The sequence below is a fragment of the Bacillus rossius genome, chromosome 8 (assembly GCF_032445375.1).
Source record: "Bacillus rossius redtenbacheri isolate Brsri chromosome 8, Brsri_v3, whole genome shotgun sequence".
Taxonomy (NCBI): domain Eukaryota; kingdom Metazoa; phylum Arthropoda; class Insecta; order Phasmatodea; family Bacillidae; genus Bacillus; species Bacillus rossius.
In genome coordinates, this window is record NC_086336.1 from 49,583,228 (window position 1) to 49,601,132 (window position 17,905).

The 17,905-nt window shown below is 37.0% G+C and overlaps 1 protein-coding gene across 1 annotated transcript in view; it reads right to left on the reverse strand.

Annotated features, from left to right (window-relative positions):
- Positions 1 to 17,905, reverse strand: part of LOC134534896 (neuralized-like protein 4) — a 58,789-nt gene that overhangs the window by 34,776 nt on the left and 6,108 nt on the right. The window contains exons 5-14 of the mRNA XM_063373573.1: positions 17,539 to 17,804; positions 16,493 to 16,693; positions 14,673 to 14,813; positions 13,851 to 13,947; positions 11,240 to 11,339; positions 7,530 to 7,706; positions 6,703 to 6,793; positions 4,384 to 4,601; positions 3,118 to 3,311; positions 1,721 to 1,885 (exon numbers count right to left, since the gene is read on the reverse strand). Coding sequence (XP_063229643.1) covers positions 1,721 to 1,885; positions 3,118 to 3,311; positions 4,384 to 4,601; positions 6,703 to 6,793; positions 7,530 to 7,706; positions 11,240 to 11,339; positions 13,851 to 13,947; positions 14,673 to 14,813; positions 16,493 to 16,693; positions 17,539 to 17,804 — 1,650 coding nt within the window. The remainder of the gene's footprint in view (positions 1 to 1,720; positions 1,886 to 3,117; positions 3,312 to 4,383; positions 4,602 to 6,702; positions 6,794 to 7,529; positions 7,707 to 11,239; positions 11,340 to 13,850; positions 13,948 to 14,672; positions 14,814 to 16,492; positions 16,694 to 17,538; positions 17,805 to 17,905) is intronic.

Consider the following 17,905-nt stretch of genomic DNA (forward strand, 5'->3'; position numbering starts at 1 on the left):
ATTAAAGAACATATGCGATGCCTTAACAACTAGAGATGGTTTTATTTTTGTCCAATTTTGTTTATAAAACAATATTTTAATGTTATTGTTTTTGTTTTTATAAATTCCATTTTGTTATACTATTTTCATCAAAATAAAGTAATGTTGACACCTTGACATGCTGCAATTTTTACGATAAAATAATTTGTAGTACCTGTTTTTTTTAAAACAGTTACAATCAGAACAATAAAAATTAATCTTCACAGCATTTGTAGTTTTAAAAGTAATTAAACATGACATTAATGATCAAAAATAATAAATTAATCTTTTTCTGATCTATGCATTTTGGTACAAACTTCATACAGAAATAATGAGTATGACATATATTCCTTGTACACTATACCGCAGATTACGGTCACGGTTCCATGGTTTGTATTCGTAAAGTAGGTGCCTTCGTAAAAATTGTTGTTTTACTTTTTGAACCAAATATATCTGGTATTATTAGAGTGTATATGGTCTTAATAAATAAAATTGCATTAAATATTTAATATAATACTATTTGTGCAACCAATAATTAACATCCGGCCGCAGCTTGTGAACACAGAATACGCGCTGCCAACCGCTCCCCCTCACACGTCAACCTCACCACCCACCCCTCAATGCGCTTGGATGATTGTACATGTTATGCTACCGCCTCTCCCACAGCAAACATTAAAAAATATCTAACGTACGTTACAGCGTATCATGTAGTGTAATTCTGCCCGCCTTTCATACACACTGCTATTCTTACGATCACAAGAATAGTGACTCCTTTCAGTTGTGGACTTCATGTGGAGTGTTAAACTAATAACTGCTGGTACTTTTTACAGGCCTACACATTTTAGACATTTCTCATGTAAAATAAACAAGCTAACCACGTATTTTGCCTCCTTTGCCCACTTCCTATTTTGCCACCACTGATACTTTTCTCCTCCTCCCCTCTTTAACTAATTTAGACCAATGACATGCCAGTATCAAATCTTTATGGAATATATAAAGGAGAGGTAAAACAAGTAACAGAACTACTACTGATTTAATAAGAATTGCCCAGGGTCTGGTTGATAAGCTGGAAGAATTTCCTGCCTTGCATTTCAACACGCTTTTCCTTATTGAATTAGGTTAATCTTTTAGAGCCGTAATTTTTTTTTTACAAATGCACATTGATTACCAGAATTAGGTAGAGGGGGGAGAGGGGGAAAACAAGTCCATAGTGGATTGTACACCTATATATACTGTTTCATAAAAATAATCATAGGCAATATAAAGGCTGTGTTGTAATCACAAACACATTCATTAAAATATACTGTACCATACAAAAATATATGTAGACATATACACTTAAATCAAATAAACAATTTCAAATAACAGAGTGTTTTGAAGTTGCCAAGTAAAAACTCTCTTAGTTCACTTGAAGTAGTAGTCTGAGACACATTTCGTAGCTATGCGCTGTACACGGCTGCGGTTGCTATGCATCACACGTCTGAAATGTTTGAATGCTACTTAATTTCATGATTCAAAGTGCATTTTGGTGCTATATGGTGTATGAGATTATATTTCAGGATTATACGGTGTACCAACATGCTTCCCGGTGTTATTTCAGTTTAATCACAATTCACCATATCACCTTGTCCCTATATTATATTTCTGAGTAAACTACACTTAGTGTAGAACATTCAGGGACAACGCAGAGCAGTCGACGTACCGATCCTGGTGCCAGCGGTAAGGGTGTCCAGGTCGCAGGCGTATCCGTTGCGCAACGTGATCCCGTCCTGCATGACGGACGAGCCCGACAGCATCCACGTGTCATGTCCAATGTCTGTCATGGTGCTCGGGAAGTCCAAGTCCTCGGGTCGGATCGCAGTCACGCCTGCAGGGAACACGATGGTTTGAGACCCGTGAATTTCGCGGATTCAATGACCTCCAGGATAGACTCCAATATCCTCTACACACTCGGGCAAATGCCAACTGTTCACTGGCTGTTGACTTGTGAGTCGTTTCGACTGGGTGGCCTGTGATTCGACATTTCTATGAGTGAGGGTCTCTAATTGGCCCTCAGTCCTCCAGATTAACAGAGAACCAATGACAGAAGCAGCACTAAGGTATAATTATTTGAATTTTAGCATAACACGAAATGAATCCGCGAAATTCACAGGTCTCTAACGATGGTTCATGCACAGCTGTTCTGCTTGGCTTCAGTACAATAGATGGCCATTAAAAGACTTTATCAATTTTCCGAAATTACTTATGTATAAGTTCGTAAACACGAAATATACCTAAATATTTAACCAAATGGGTTCATTAATACAGTCAGTTATCCAGTTTTTTTTGTTGGTTATGTAAAAAGGAAGGAAAAAAAAGAACTTTACAGTTAAAATGTTTCACCATAAAAACTTTAAACTTTTTCAATTAATAATTAGGAATATTTATACTTCAGAAAAAGAACTGACAAGCAGAGATCTTATTTAGACTCACTGATGGCTTGGTTTTAGAAAAGTAAATTACAGCCATAAATATTTACTCTAGTGTTCAACATTTGTACTATAAAAATTTTGTATAAAGTTCAAAAATAAATTAATAAAAATTAAAAGTAGAAAGAATATCAGAAATGTTGAAACATAAAATTTAAAATTTAATGGGTATAAATAAGTATTAGGTTTCCTAATTTTCCAACAACCATGAACAACTCAATTCAGGGGCATAGCCAGGGGGGGGGGGGGGGGGTGTTTAGGGGTTCAACCCCCCCCCCCCCCCCCCCCTTAGCACCTAATCTTTACTTAATTTCTTATTCATCACTCAAATAAATTTCATATTAAAATTAATAAAAATTTTACTATTAAAATATTTAAATATAAGTACTGGAAACTGCTAAAATAGCACTATCTTACAACTTAAAATCCAAATTTTCCCGGGGGAGGACCCCCCGCTTTAATACAGGGGGGGGGGGGGGGGGGGCATGCTTCTTAACACCCCCCATACACAAATCCTGGCTACGCCACTGACTCAAATGTGGACAAAAGGACAACATAGGATAAGAACACCACCGAGACTAAGATGCTTAATGTATCAACATTGGAGAACACAAACTTCAATCAGACTCACCCGCCTCAATTGATCCCGACCACCGGTCTACGGTTTTGTCGATGACCACCTCAAACATCTCCCCTTCTCGCAGTGCGCGATTGCTCATCACAATGGCATCGTTGAACTCTCCAAATGCCCGTGGACGGGATGCCGTGAGGAAATTGTTGGAAACTCTCGCATTCTTGCCGTGGACATGATGGAAACGAAGATCACTTAAGCAAAAAACACTTTAGTGTGAATAAATTGTAGGACTGTAAATACTGATAAGTCATTTATACTTTATAGTATTTTTCCAATTCTGTCAATGCACTAAGCAATTTTCTGACATTCACTAGTCAGTTGAATGTTTAATTTTTTAATTCATAATTTATGTATTCAACAAAATTTGATTAATTTATTAATGAATCTCATATTTTTGAATACCAAGATTTAAAAGCCCATCTTAAGGAAACAAAATATTGCACACAATGTGTATCTCAGTCTTAAATTAGAGGTTGTCTTAGATTTGAAGTCATCTTAAATTCGAAGGCATCTTATATTTAAGGCTGGCTTAGATCAAAGCTGAACTAAGACATACCGTGTTTTCTCGCATAATCGTCGCACATTTTATTCAAAAATCAAGTTTGAAAAGTAGGGGTGCGACGATTATGCAGAAAAATTTTTTTTTGTTAGGTATATATTATTCATAAAAACAAAACCCGTTCATGGAAAGTACATTTATTTAAAAAAAGGTGGAGTATACAAGAGCACACCAAACAATTTATATTAATAATTCATTAAACAAAAACCTTTCTTCAACTTTAAATAGAAAAACTAAATCTGTGACACGAACGCAAGCGACTTCAATCTGTGACGTGAACTAACGCGTAACTACCGTCGTAGTATACTCTTACCACGAAAGAGTGCGGGCTATCAAATGCAGTTAACTCGGCACCTGATAGAGAACGCGCGTTAGTTGGATAGTTATGCATTAGTTCCAACTTACGTTCGGGTGACAGTTTTCGTTTTTCTATCTAAAGTTAAACAAAATGTTTTTGTTGCATGACTTATTAATTTAAATTTTTTGGCGTGCTTTTGTATACCTCACTTTTTAAATAAACGTACTTTCTTAAGAAAAGGTTTATTTTTATGAATAACTTTACCAAAAAAAAAGTTTTTTTTTTCCGCATAAAAATCGCAACCTTACTTATCCAACTTGATTTTAGTATAAAACTTGCGACGGTTATGCGATAAAACATGGAATTTTTTTTAAAAAAAATTTTTTTGAACCCTGAAGGACTCTACCTGTAGAGGGCGTTGTTGGACAGGCTGGAGTTGGCCGTGTCCGGGGAGTAGCAGTCGAGGCTGTCCACTATGGTCGCCTGGGCGGCCTGGCCGTACAGGTCGATGACCCCGTACACAGACTCCGGGATGTTGGTGGCGGCGCAGCCTTGGTCCACGCCGTTCACGAAGAAGTGCAGAGTGCCGCCTTCCTTGCACATCACCCCCACGCGGTCGCCCACCTGTCCGGGGTTGCGTCACAACTATAACACCTGCGCGCTTTTCGAGGGTTTAGAATCAAGTCAACGCCCCAGCGCTTAAGGTATGGTCTCACGCACTGAGCACATTATTTAACTTTCTTGTCATTACTGTTTTTTTTAAAAGTATTTCTTGTAAATTTATTTTAATAACCTTATAGGATTTGGGGTGGGAAAAAGATTCTCTCATCTGATTCTCTCTAAATGTTTATTTTCCAGCCGCAATAGTTCACGCAAGTGATCATAATTATTAATTGTATAGCGTGTGACTTTTACAGCAATTAGTTAATTGACAGAGCAAAGCAAGGTCTTACAAACAACTAGAGCATTTGGAATTTTGTGTTTTTATGTGTGTTTGTGCATTTGTTTGTGTTTGTTTATGCATATGTGTTTGCATTTGTTTGTTTGTGTGTGCACATGATTGTACGTGTCTGTGTATGTGTGTGTACATTGTGGTATGCCCCCACCATTTCCATTTTTTTTAATAGTAGTATTTTTGCTGTTTAGAATCTTTGGTTTTTATAGGGTTTTACTGAATTTCTATTAGATTTGGTATTTTTGAATCCTTACAAGTTCTTGCTAATTTAATTTATTCCTCTAAGTTATATGTCTAGTAGACAAGGAAAAGGTACTGAGAGTCCGAGCTGAGCGGACTTGCACAGGAGCCGAGGTGGACGTCACTAGAATGGCTCATCGACGATGGCGGCAGTGGGCACTACGAGAGTCGTTTAATATAAAAACAAGCTGATGACTGCTGCTCTACCAAAATCTGTAAGCCATCTGATATGCGAATAACCTGGAAGTACTGATTAACTGGATTAACTGGAATTTTATCAGTGGTTACTGAGTTATGAACTTTGTTTCGGCGAGGAAAACACTTTAGGCAAATCTATTTTACAAGCTTAATGATTCTATGTAGGCTATCAGCACACGAACAGTAACCAAGCATTTGTGTCAGCTCAACTTGACTGCACTCGTTTCTGGGTGGTGCGAGGAGCGCACAGAACGAGTTAAACTGGGTGAAAGACAGCTAAGATGTTTTCGAAGCTTGTACTTTGAAGTGAAATACTTTTGGACTGGTTATATTATTTTTTTTTACACTGACCAGACCAAACATAACCTAACATTTACTATTGTAAACTTCAGAACTGTTTGGGTTATGGTTGTGGCTTTCAACACAGTAAACTGTAGTGTAGGCTATCCAAACAGGATATTATCCATGGACATCATCATTGTTCATAGACATTGGAAGGTCTCAATTTGGGGAAAACTACTAATATAAAGTAAATACAAATATCTGTTGAAACACAAAATGCAAGAGAGAGAGAGAGAGTGAAATATGAACAGGAAAAGCCCTTAAATCACCGCAATGACAAGAAAACGAACTACATAAATTACATTGCATGTGAGACAGAGACTTAAACATCTCATTGATTTATAGGTAGGGGAAACAGGATTACCCAGACAAAACCAAGATCATGGTGAAGTTCACCAAATATTCCAGCTTGCGAAAAAACCGGATGTGACCCGGCCTAGAACCAAACTCTATTCACTATTGTGGAAGGCTAGTGATCTACGTAACTACTAAGCCATCATGACTGCACTGTTCAGACTTAAACAGAAGAGGATACGCAAACAATGAAGCAAAATAATACATCCAAGTCATGAAAAAAGGGTTAAAATGTACGTGTACCGTAGAAAAGAATCCTGCAAGCATGATTGATAAAATCTTTATACATTACATACTTGCAAGTTACAAAAATCTGTACGTAACTACAAGGACCTTAAAAATCACCTCATCAAATTTTCCACAGCGAAAATTTCATGAATGTGTGAATTTTTCATGCAGCGCTATCACAAAACCTACAACTTCAAAGGGCTAAAACAAAGAAGAAAATGCTATAAAATAAATGTACTTATTTTTGTAAAGTTATTTTAGTTTTTGTTTTTTAAATAACATTTTCATATACTATATCTTAAATTTAAAAAAATTAATTTCAGCATAGGCTTTTTTTAGGTAGAAAATAAAGTAAACCAAATTGGCTAGCTTGACTGGTTAACTTAATAGCATGTATGAAATACATACCTGAAGCCTATCAAGATTCTGTCCATAATCATCTATCACAGTCGTACCGTTGTGCATTACACCATTTCCAGTCATCATCCAGGTTCCAGATCTGCAGGAAAACAATTTAAATAAACTCAAAATGCAGTTTCACTACAATAGTTCATGCTTTTCTAGGTTAAGAACAATATTTTTTATAAACAAAACCAGTACTGCACCACCACAACATTTGTAATACTACAAAGATTGTTGTATGCCATTCTGCCAAAATTAAAAAGTAGTTGAAGAATTGAATTGTAGGTAATAAATTGAAACCTTGCAATGTTGAATTGCGATAAAACAGAAACAACACAGAAAAGCATGTCAAAACACCACATAACATCAAAGCACAAGTTAATACACCATAGAGCACCTAAATACAAGTTATATTATACAATTAAGTATCATTAAACAAAAATTAATTTCAATTATAAAAACAGGGAATTATTTAATGTGTAAAATTAAGGAATTTCATTATTTTCAGAAAAAAATTATACCAAACTGCATGGCATAGAATTTTTTTTGTGCATAAAAGCTCACTAATTAATTTTTATTGGTTTGAATGTATCTGTTTTAGAGCCATTTATTAAAAATTGTTTACAGTAAAAATGCAGCCTATAAATTTAACCCTATTTTGGTGGGGTAGTTATCAGTGTTATCACAAAACAGGTGTCATAAAAATAAAAACAATAACACAGAAACCCTCTGTTATAGTAATGAAATTTAAAAAAATTTGTCTCTATTTATAGACAAATAAAAGATTATTTTGGAAGAGACACGACGTGCACACTCACAGAAGCATACTTTACCTAACGTTGGTCATAGTGGAAGGGTACTCGAGCTCTGTCGGGTGGTGGGTCGTTACTCCGATCTCTATGGACCCCGCCCACTTGACCACCATCTTGTCCAGTCGCACTTCGAACAGCTCGCCGGGCTTCAGGGGACGGTTTGTCAGCACGACTCCATTGTTGAAGTCGTCCATTGCACTGGGAAACACAACGTGAGCAATGCCTACACTCATACGTGTTCATTTAACAAAAGTAAAATTAGTGCACGCATACAGTATTTACCCGCATATGGATTGCACATTGCACGCTGATTTTTTTTGTTTGATAACATGTACTGTGATCTGTGATACTGTGAGAATTTTTTTCTTTTCATTTTGGTTAAAAAAAAAATGACATTGCACTGTGTGGTCGAATAATTAACTGGCCTGTGTTGGTTTTTAATAAATATGTTATGAGAAAGTACAAATAGGCTAATAAATTAATAAAATTTAATAAATTGATTATCTGCAGCATTAAGATGAGTCTGTCATCTGTCAGGGCTACCCGGCCACCGGCAGCCGGTAAGTGACTTGGCTGTTTACCGCCGGGATTGGGCTGGCGCTCAAGAGGGGAAATATAAAAATAAACCAGTGACTGAGAAAAAAGGAGGGTGTGCATGCACGTGTGAGTGAGGGCAGGGAAATTTGCTGAGACACGAAACATACAGACTTAACCTGTATTCTCCTGGAGACAGATTTAAGGTGTGACACATATTCGAGAGTGACCCTTACAGTGAAAATGTTAATTTTTTTTTGGCCCATATGCAAGGGCAACCCTTCTGCAGGTAAAAAACGGTATATAATCACAAAATGGAAAGTAACAAACATAATTTACATTTTTACATGTAAAAACACCTATTTTAATCCAGCACTGGACAACTAATGCTCATTTTAAATAAATGGATACGGGAAAGTGGTAGGCGACTGCTTCCCTGAAGATGGCTACTGCAAAGTTGACCGAAACATCAGAACATAATAATTCTTAAACATGTGGGTTATGGCTAAAATCAGCAAGCTTAGCAAATAACTTTGTTCATTCCAAACTACGAAATCCAAGAACTGTTATGAATGAATGAACGAATGAATGAATTTAGGTTCAAGAGATTGTCAATATTGAGATCATTGGATAAAAATAAGGGTTGAAATAATGAGATGAGAGAAATGGGAGTACTCTTGAGAAAACTTTGAGGCTAACGGTATGACATCTGCCAGTTTCCCAAAAGCAGTGATGAATTGATATGATGACGAACAAGTACAGTAAAACCTTTTTGTTGCGACCCCATTTATTTCGACCACCTCTCTATTACAACCCGATTTCGAGGAACCGTGAAAAATTGCCGAAAATCCGAAGAAAATCGGACAGAAAATAAGTTTCTTGTGGTGAGTAGTGTGTTACTGCGTTTCTCTTGCCGAGTGCTGTACTGCCGTAGGCAGCGCATATCTAAAAATAAATACCACTTCCTGTCGACCGCTGTCAGCGCTTGACAACCCCAATTCCACGTCCCTTTGCCGGCAGGGTGCAGATAAAGGTTTTTGTAGCAACGTGTTTACGTTTAGCTTTTTGCGAGTGTCTAGTGTGGTACGCAGTTAAGGCAAAGAAAGCTACCTGCTGGATTTCTCTTGATTTTGATTACTATCGGTTGACAATACACAGCGACCGACTGGATGCACGCCCGCCTCGACTTGTTTTAACTGCCGCAGCAATGTTTATTTTGACAGCTCAAGCAATTTCTTTTCCCGTGGGTTGATAGAAAATGGTCGCTTCACCCAGCATAAAAAAAAGGCTACGCCACTTATTGCCCATGCAGGAAACACACTGGCTGCCGTTGGTCTCCCTCGCATTTATCTATCTTCTAACATTCCAAGTCTCGCCTCTCGCGCGAGCAATAACGAAGCAACCACGCATTGGGCCATTTTATGCTTTGTTTGGTGACAGCAGCTTGATTTTATTCGGAATATTCCTTTTCATAGGACCCTTGATATTAAAGTACATTTATATTTAAGTTTGAAAGCTTGTAAATTCCTTGCCAGAGATGACTGAACTCGAACTTGGTGTGAAAAGTGACATATTTTGACCCCTCCCTCGCCGCTTTAGTACCCCATTCATAATAGCCCAATTTTACGGGAGAAGGAAGGGTGAAATGAGCATTTTCTCACTGAAGGTTTTTCAAAGGGGAGCGAAGTTGGGGTGTTATAAGGGAGGACACTAGATGGTTTGTGTGTCTAGAAGGGATGAGCTAGCCTTGAAGAATGTTAACGAGAGGGGAGGGAGGGGTAAGCTTATGCGTTATGAAGCCGCTGCCGCCAGCCAGCCGGGCAAGCTTCGTGTGCGCCCACTCGCGTTGCAGAACCTACAGCTGCCATATTTTTAAAAGAAATGTCCCATTATTTTTCTGTTATTCTTACATGAACATTATTGGAAGTATTAAAGCCGACACAAAAATATGCGGTGTGTTAAAATTAACAATTTTTAATGATGTTTCATTTCATTTTTTTTAAATTTTTTTTTCTTCTGATTTTCACATTTTGGTCAAAATGTCCAATTTTTTGACGGTTCCCGAGAATGTATTCGTAAAATCACAGCTTCGTTAAATCCGGGGTTCGTGACATTGGGGTTCTAGTGTATTTAACTACGGAAAGCAGAAAACGTACATGTAAACTAACACATATTTTCTTTAGAGGTGGCCTGTTGGGCGACGGACTTGTCATGAAGGTTGAAGTGGGTTTAAAGCAAAGCCGTCTAGCATTGTGAGTGTCAGCATCCTGCCATTGTACGGCTGGTTAGCGAGTAGCGGTTTGGGAAAAGAGGGGGGGGGGGGGGGGGGGGGGGGGGGTGTTGAAATGAACTGAAAATTTCAGAAAACATCTATTACGACCCCCCCCCCCCCCCTTTATTACGACCCTATTCCTGGGAACCGTGAGGGGTCGTTTCAGAGAGGTTTGACTGTAACAGGTTTTAACGTTGAGTATTTCCAAAATCATTTATTTACATAATCCTATTCAAACGAAACTATGATATTTTTCTAAACCAAATGAATCAAATATAGATTGCATCTGTGGGAGACAAGTGATCTGACAACACTAATTTTATGATTGTTCATCAATGTAGTAATACAAGAACAGACAATTATTTCACATAAGGACAAGATTTTATGGATTTATTTTCAGTTCAATTTTTGTTTATAAAACAGTGAATTTTGGTGTTATTGTCTTTATTTTTATAAAAGCTGTTTTATAATAGTTACTCCAACAAGATAGGTGTACAAATATTATGATGCATTTTTACAGTAAAATAATTTTTAATAAATTGGTCTATAACAAGATACTTTCACAACAATAAAAATAAATTAGCAAGCATTTTGGTTTAAAATTGATTCAATAAGAGATGCACCTTACAACAAATTAAATTAATATTTCCGATCCATGCACTTTGGCAACATATTTTGTCCAGAAATAATGACATTCCTTGAATTTTAATCACTAAAAATTTCATTTTTTCATGATTTGAATTAACTGTTGGTCAAATGCTTCTTAATTCCATGATATAACTTGTATTTCAGTGCTACATGGTGTATTAACTGTTTGTTGTTAAGTGGTGTTTTGACAAGTTTTTCTGTGTTATTTCAGTTTTATCGCAATTTACCATAAAATCTTGTCGCTACACATAAGCTAACGCAGAACTTTGCAACTCACTTGGGCCTGTGGGCCGTGCGGTTGTTGAAGATGACCGCAGCGTGGGTTCCGCAGTGAGAGTGGAACATCAGCCGGTCCACGCAGTCTTCTTCCGGCATGTCTGGCAGAACAGTCACAGAAGATTTAATTTCACGTCTGACACGGAACTGCCTAACCAACACTTCCGTCAATAAACACACAGAGAAAAAATGGTTCCATGGCCACCAAGGGCCATGTGAAGTGAAACGACACAGATGCAAAGAATAGGAAATTTTTTAGGATACACTAATATCTGAAGGTGTGTGCAAAAACATACAAGGGTACTGATGAGCATACAGGTATGCAAGTGTATTAGCAAGCGTTCCAAGTATCTGATTGTGTGCATGGGCAAGTAGACAAGTGTGCATGTACACACAAGTGCAAGTATGCAAGTGTGCTATTATGCTATTACTAATAGGGACAAGATTATGTTGTTTGATTTTTATGCTAAGTTCATTTTTAAAACAGAAGATTTTGTGGTTAGTATTTTTATTTTTTGATTCTGTTAATTCATAAATATAGTTTATCACTAAACAAATATGACACATTATTTTGGCTATTATATATTGCACTTTTACAATATAGTAAATTTAATATGCACACTTTCAGTACTAGAAACAATCAAAATAAATGTGCAAGTATTTCATAAATGTACCAATGCCATAATGTATAAATGAGTTGCAAGATAAAAAAAAACTAAAAAACTATTCCAATCTATTTACCAAATATATTTTGGTACAAATTTCCTGCTAAATAAATTAAAGTAATTGAATTTATTATATCAAAAGATAAGTTTTTTGTGATTTGAGTTAAATTTTGATTACAGTCAAATATTACATACAACGTACCTTAAAAATGATGCTTCACTGTAATATTGCTAATTAATTTTAGGATTTTAGTTGCATTTCAGTGCTAAATGGTGTATTAATGTTCATTTCGGTGTTCTATGGTCTAGTGACATACTTTTCGTGTTGTATCGGTTTTATCGAAATTCACCATATAACCTTGTCCCTAGCTATTAAAGAAAATATACCATCGAGCAATGTTACTAATCTGTGTTTTCGACGAGAAATTAAATGGCTAATAAAGCGCGCATTGGATGTCCACAATTGAAACAAACATGAGACAAAAAAAAAACAGCAAAGAGTCTTACAGTAGTATAACACACACTACTTTATTCGCTCTGAGTTTTAGCCTTTTGTTTTTGTTATGCTTTTTTGTTTCACTGATGATGTCTTTGCCTTGACCTACCCCACTGTCTGTATAGAAATTTCACATCATAAAAGTTTTTTTACTAAAAAAAAAAAAAAATATTGCAAAATAACTTTAAAAACTTATTGCAAAAAACTTTAAAAAAATTTGAGGCTGAAGGCAAAAATATAATGTAACTGAGAATCATGTAATGAGTAGGGAAAAGATTATATGGTGCAGTGTGATAAAACAGAAATAACACTCCAAAGCATGTAAATACAAAATATAACACAGCAATGCAAGTTAATACAAAATTTAGCACCAAAATTTAACTAAATACATTTAAACAAAACATTCAGCGATTTGACAAAACGTAACTCAAACCACAAATACGTTATCTTTTACTATTGTAAATTCATTGACAGTAATTTATTTAGCATGAATTTTGTACCAAAATTTATAAACAAAAGGAATTGGAAAAAGTTATTTTATGCTGTTTCATCTTGCATCTCTTAATTAGTAGTTGTTACATATTTTAATTTAATCACGTTGGTACAATTTCAAATACGGTAAGTCCTCTATTCACGTCGTACCGATTTACGTCGTTTCGGATTAACGTCGCTAATGTTTGAGTACTCATGTTTCAATTTAAGTTGTCGCCGATTCACAATAACGTCGTTTACAATGACCGTAAATCTTTATTTTAACCAAAACACCGTATAATTCGTTTATAATTCTTTGTTTCCTTCGGTAGTTAATTTATGCTATGTAGCGTAAGCTACACGTTCACCGCCTTATCTTATCATACATCATGAGGGATTCTTCCTGCTCTCCGCTGCTTTATATTTCAATCAATAAAGGTAATAAAGCAGCTGGTTAAATAACCATTCTATAAAGCTGAGAAGTACTAGTTGGACTTGTTTCCCACGCTGTCGGTTGTAATTTGCTGATAAAATTGCCCGTTGTCACGTCTGTATGCCAGCGCTTCCGGCCGGCCGGTGGCATGAAACATGGCTCATTTTGCGTCGTTTCTATTTACGTCGCTGTTTTCAGGAACGTAACCCCGACGTAAACCGAGGACTTACTGTACACAAAAATTTGCCGATTTATTTTTATTTTTTCAAGTACCTTGTACTAGAAGTGCTTATTATAAATTATTTTACTGTATAAGTGCAATATGTATCAGCCAAAATGAAACTATTTTGGTGAACTAAGTATTAAGATATTTTTTAATTTAATATTTGTTAAATAATATAAAATTTTAATGAATAATTCAGCATTTACCATAATTTCAACAGATACTAGAAAAAAATTATAGACAAATAAAGTGAAAAAAATCCAGTTTAAAATTGTTACATTTCATTAAAATAAAAATTATATTACTACACCATACTGAACTTACCATTAAGAGACTGCATTAGCTGCTGGTCTCTGAGAGCTGTATTTCTACGCGTTATCAGGTTTTGTTCCTCACGTTCATCCCGATCCACGATCGTCACCTGTCAAACAATCAATGAACACCTTACAAACAGCATCCTAACCGTGGACTTGCAAGCTGAGAGATTGGAATATTAGGGGAACCTAATTTATTATTGCTTTTTATCTGCAGTACATTTTTTAAGTTATAAAATTCAATTCTGAATAAATGTTGTGTGGCTGTCAAGACTGTAGCCTGATGTTAAATTTAGTATAAAAAATATTTGTGAAAAAAAAATGTTCACAAATAAACTATGTTACTATTTTCCCTCAAAAATTAAAGCTTATTCCAATAATTTCAAGAAATATTAAAAGAATTTTCTCAAGCACACAACCAATTGAAATATAAAAAAAAAAATATAAAAAAAATTGTTAAAACTTTAATCTACCTGTTGGCTTGAACTGTCTGATAAATGAATCAGATACAATCATCATAACTCATAACTTAGTGAACGTTTGTTTTTAATCATTTAATTAATTTCATGAAAGCATTCAGCAATAATGATAGTAGGTTTATATTTCCTAACTATAACTAATATTCTAAAGGAATTTTAAAACTAACTAGTTATAAGTATGCATATTATTAAAAGAAGTTAGTAAGTTTGGCATTGCAAGTTTTGGTTTTCTTTTGTTTCTCCTGTAAAATTTGTCTTCAGAGAATTAAGAGGTTTCATAATCAGATCAATGTCAATTTTAACTATTTTGCAGCTGAAATGTACAGTACATCATGTGCGTTTACTCCTCTAACCTTGACTGTCATGCCATAAAGGTCCACCACCCCCCAAACGCAGTACGGAATCTTCGTTGCAGCGACACCTTGGTCCAGGCCGTTGATAAAGTAGTGGAGGTCGCCGTTTAATTTCCTCATCATACCGATGCGATCACCTTCCTGCCGACAAACAGATCGCAAACCGATCACGAACTGTTCAAGCAAAAATACTCTAAGGGCAAGTATGTTGTGATGCCTCTGAGGTAGGTCTTTCTGAGTGACTTTCCTCTCTATTAAAGTTGTGCAGTACAAAGAAATTTTGGAAGGAATAAAAAGAAAGATTATAAGTAACTATTGAATCAAATTTTTAAAGTCAAAGTCATAACATTACAAATTCAAGCAGACAGCTGAATCCTGAGGCTCTCCACCTACTGAATCCTGTTGCAACATAGCATAATTCCTGCCCCCTGCTACTAATAACAACGAAATGAGAATCTTTCATGTTGTTGATGTTTGCTTAATGTTTCATCATTATTTTGTACTCATGTTTCTTCTATTATGTATAGGCATTTGTCATACTGTTTGTGCATTAACATTAATTATTAATGTGGGTTAGAGTTTCTATAAATGTGTTTTATCATTATTTTTTCTGTAATTTAAAATTAACATGTGCGTTAATTACGTATGTCAAATTTTAAAACACATTCTGGGCAATAAAACTGTAACATTCTAGAAGGTTTCAAAATAAAGAGAGGAAGACATGGGCATGACAAACTGTAACCAGTAAGATATTTTCACACCTCAAATTAGGGGGAAAACCCAGCACGTGAGAACATGACTATGTTGCAATTAAGTAGAACTTTCTATGTGTTTTGAGCGCGGAGCAAAGTTCATTGCGAACTTTGAGATGAACCAACATCATGGCGGTTCATGACAATGATCTCGGACCAACACAGCATGAGCAGACATGTCCAGAATTTTTAGTCTTCCTGGAGGTGATTTTGGTAACAAAGCATAAAAATAGAAAATGATTTATAAAATTTTAGATTGTATATAACGAATGAACAAATCCTGCCATTTTCCAGCATTACAAACACATTCCACATGTAATGCCCATATTTAGAAACAATTATTATTTTAGTTTAATGCTTTCATAATTTTTTTTTTATTTTGTTACAATAACTTTTATATTTAAAAGAGGCTTTTTCTTAGCAAGTACCTAGTCACATTTCAGACTGTTTTGTTTTGCAATCACTTTGAAGTACCGACATGAATTTTTCAGTCGCAACTAAAAATCAAAAAAGAGACAAGACAGTGATCAGATTAACTGCTATCTTGAGGGCAACCGCTTCAAAGCATTTGCTCCCAGTGTCACAATCTCTGTTTTAGCGACTTCATATTGTTCCGGCCCACCAAAAATAAATGTACCCGGCATTTCTTCGACACTGCTTCCACTTGTTGCTGGAGATTGAAAACGCGAGAACTCTGGTTCGCGGAAGCGAAGATTGCGTAGGCCCGAAATGCGTCGGCGCGACGTTCACAGGAATGATCGATGGATCATCTGGATGGTCAAGTGTCAAGTGTCAGATTACTTAGGCCAACTCCAGAGGTCTGGATTGCTGAAATAATTTACATAAAGGGAATCACTGATAGAGATGTGGATTTTTTTTTTCTCCGTCAGGACCTCCTGTAGTGCCAAGTCACCCCCGCCCAGCTTAGGGTTCAGCCAATCCTGGATCCCAAGACAAACAGCTTCATCTGCAGGATGGTGCAACTGGCCATACGAAGGAGGACTCCCCCCACGGACCTTTAAAATCAAAGGAGAGCCGAACTGTGGTGCAAGGGGAATCGCGACAGACCTTGAGTTCGTCGAGGTTGTACATGCCGTACTCCCGCCTGGTGCCCTTGCCGTTGGTGAGGATGCCGCAGCCCGACATCATGGTGGTGCCGCTGCGCATGTTGGTCATCGTGGCGGGGAACTCCAGCGCCGTGGGGTTGTGCGTCGTCACGCCCACCTCGATGCTGCCTGACCACTTGTCCACCAGTCGGTCGATGCGGATCTGCCGGCAACAAGGTGTAAACTGCACCCAGTCTGGGGAAGGATTTCCTTGCGCGCCTTGACGCGAGCTGTCAGCCGGAGCGTACAACCGAATGTAGTTTTGGGGAAGGGAGGATGAAACAAAATTTGTCCACCGTTTGCTTGCAAATTCTTCCGATTTGTCGGTGATTTATTCTTTTAACGTTTCTGTTCATTTTTCTAAGTGTTTCCGTCTCTCAATTTCACAGTCAACTAGCCGTCATTTCCTCATTCGAGAAGCATATCAACAAGGTCTATCCATCACTAAAATTTGATGAAGAAGAAGAAGAAGAAGAAGAAGAAGAAGAAGAAGAAATATGCACAAAAGTAACATCAGCTCACTAAAATGCAAAAAAAAAAAAAAGTTTTATACACCAAATTAATACTTAATTTTTTTTTTCATTTATTGTAATTAGGAACTTGTTGGAGATTTAAAAACTTTTCAAAAAATGTCATAACTAAAAAAAACAAAATTTTTTTAACTATGTTTTTTATTTAGAGCCATGATTAATTGGCTTAGCAACGGTTCTTGGCTGACGCTGAGCTACGTGACACTCCGTATAGACATATACTACCTTCCTTTCATTTAATAGTGTTGGTAAAAAAAAAAATTGCTCGGGCACAATATGCCCGAGACCTGTATTTCTGTGCGTAAATATTTCCTAGATGAAATTGTAATTAATTTCTCTCAATAAGAGAAACAGGAACTTCATTATTTTCTAATTAACACCGGATTTGTTTTAAATAAGAACTTTCTGTGGAAAAGGGGGAACGAAAAGGGATGTTCGTCGTGGAACGGAGAGGCGACAGGCAGCGGCAACCACGCACCTCGAACAGCTCGTTGTCCCGGAGCGGGCGGTGGGTCATGACCACGCCGTTGTTGAACTCGTCGAGGGGCCTCCGGCGCTCTGCGGCACGCCCGCCCCCCGACAGCTTGACCAGCGAGCCGCAGCGCTCGTGGAACCGCAGGCGGTCCACCGCCTCGTTGTTGTGCCGCTCCCCCACGCTCACGTTCACGCTCAGGCTGGCCACCAGGTCTGTCGTGGACGTCGTCGTCGCCCGGTCGTTGTTTATCTCCGCCTCCGATTCCGACCCTGCGCGCGTGAAAAACCACCGGTGTACAAGTGTGTTGTAGCTTGTAAAAAAATGTATAGGTAACTGTAAATGACACGACATGTTCAAAATCTGGATTCAC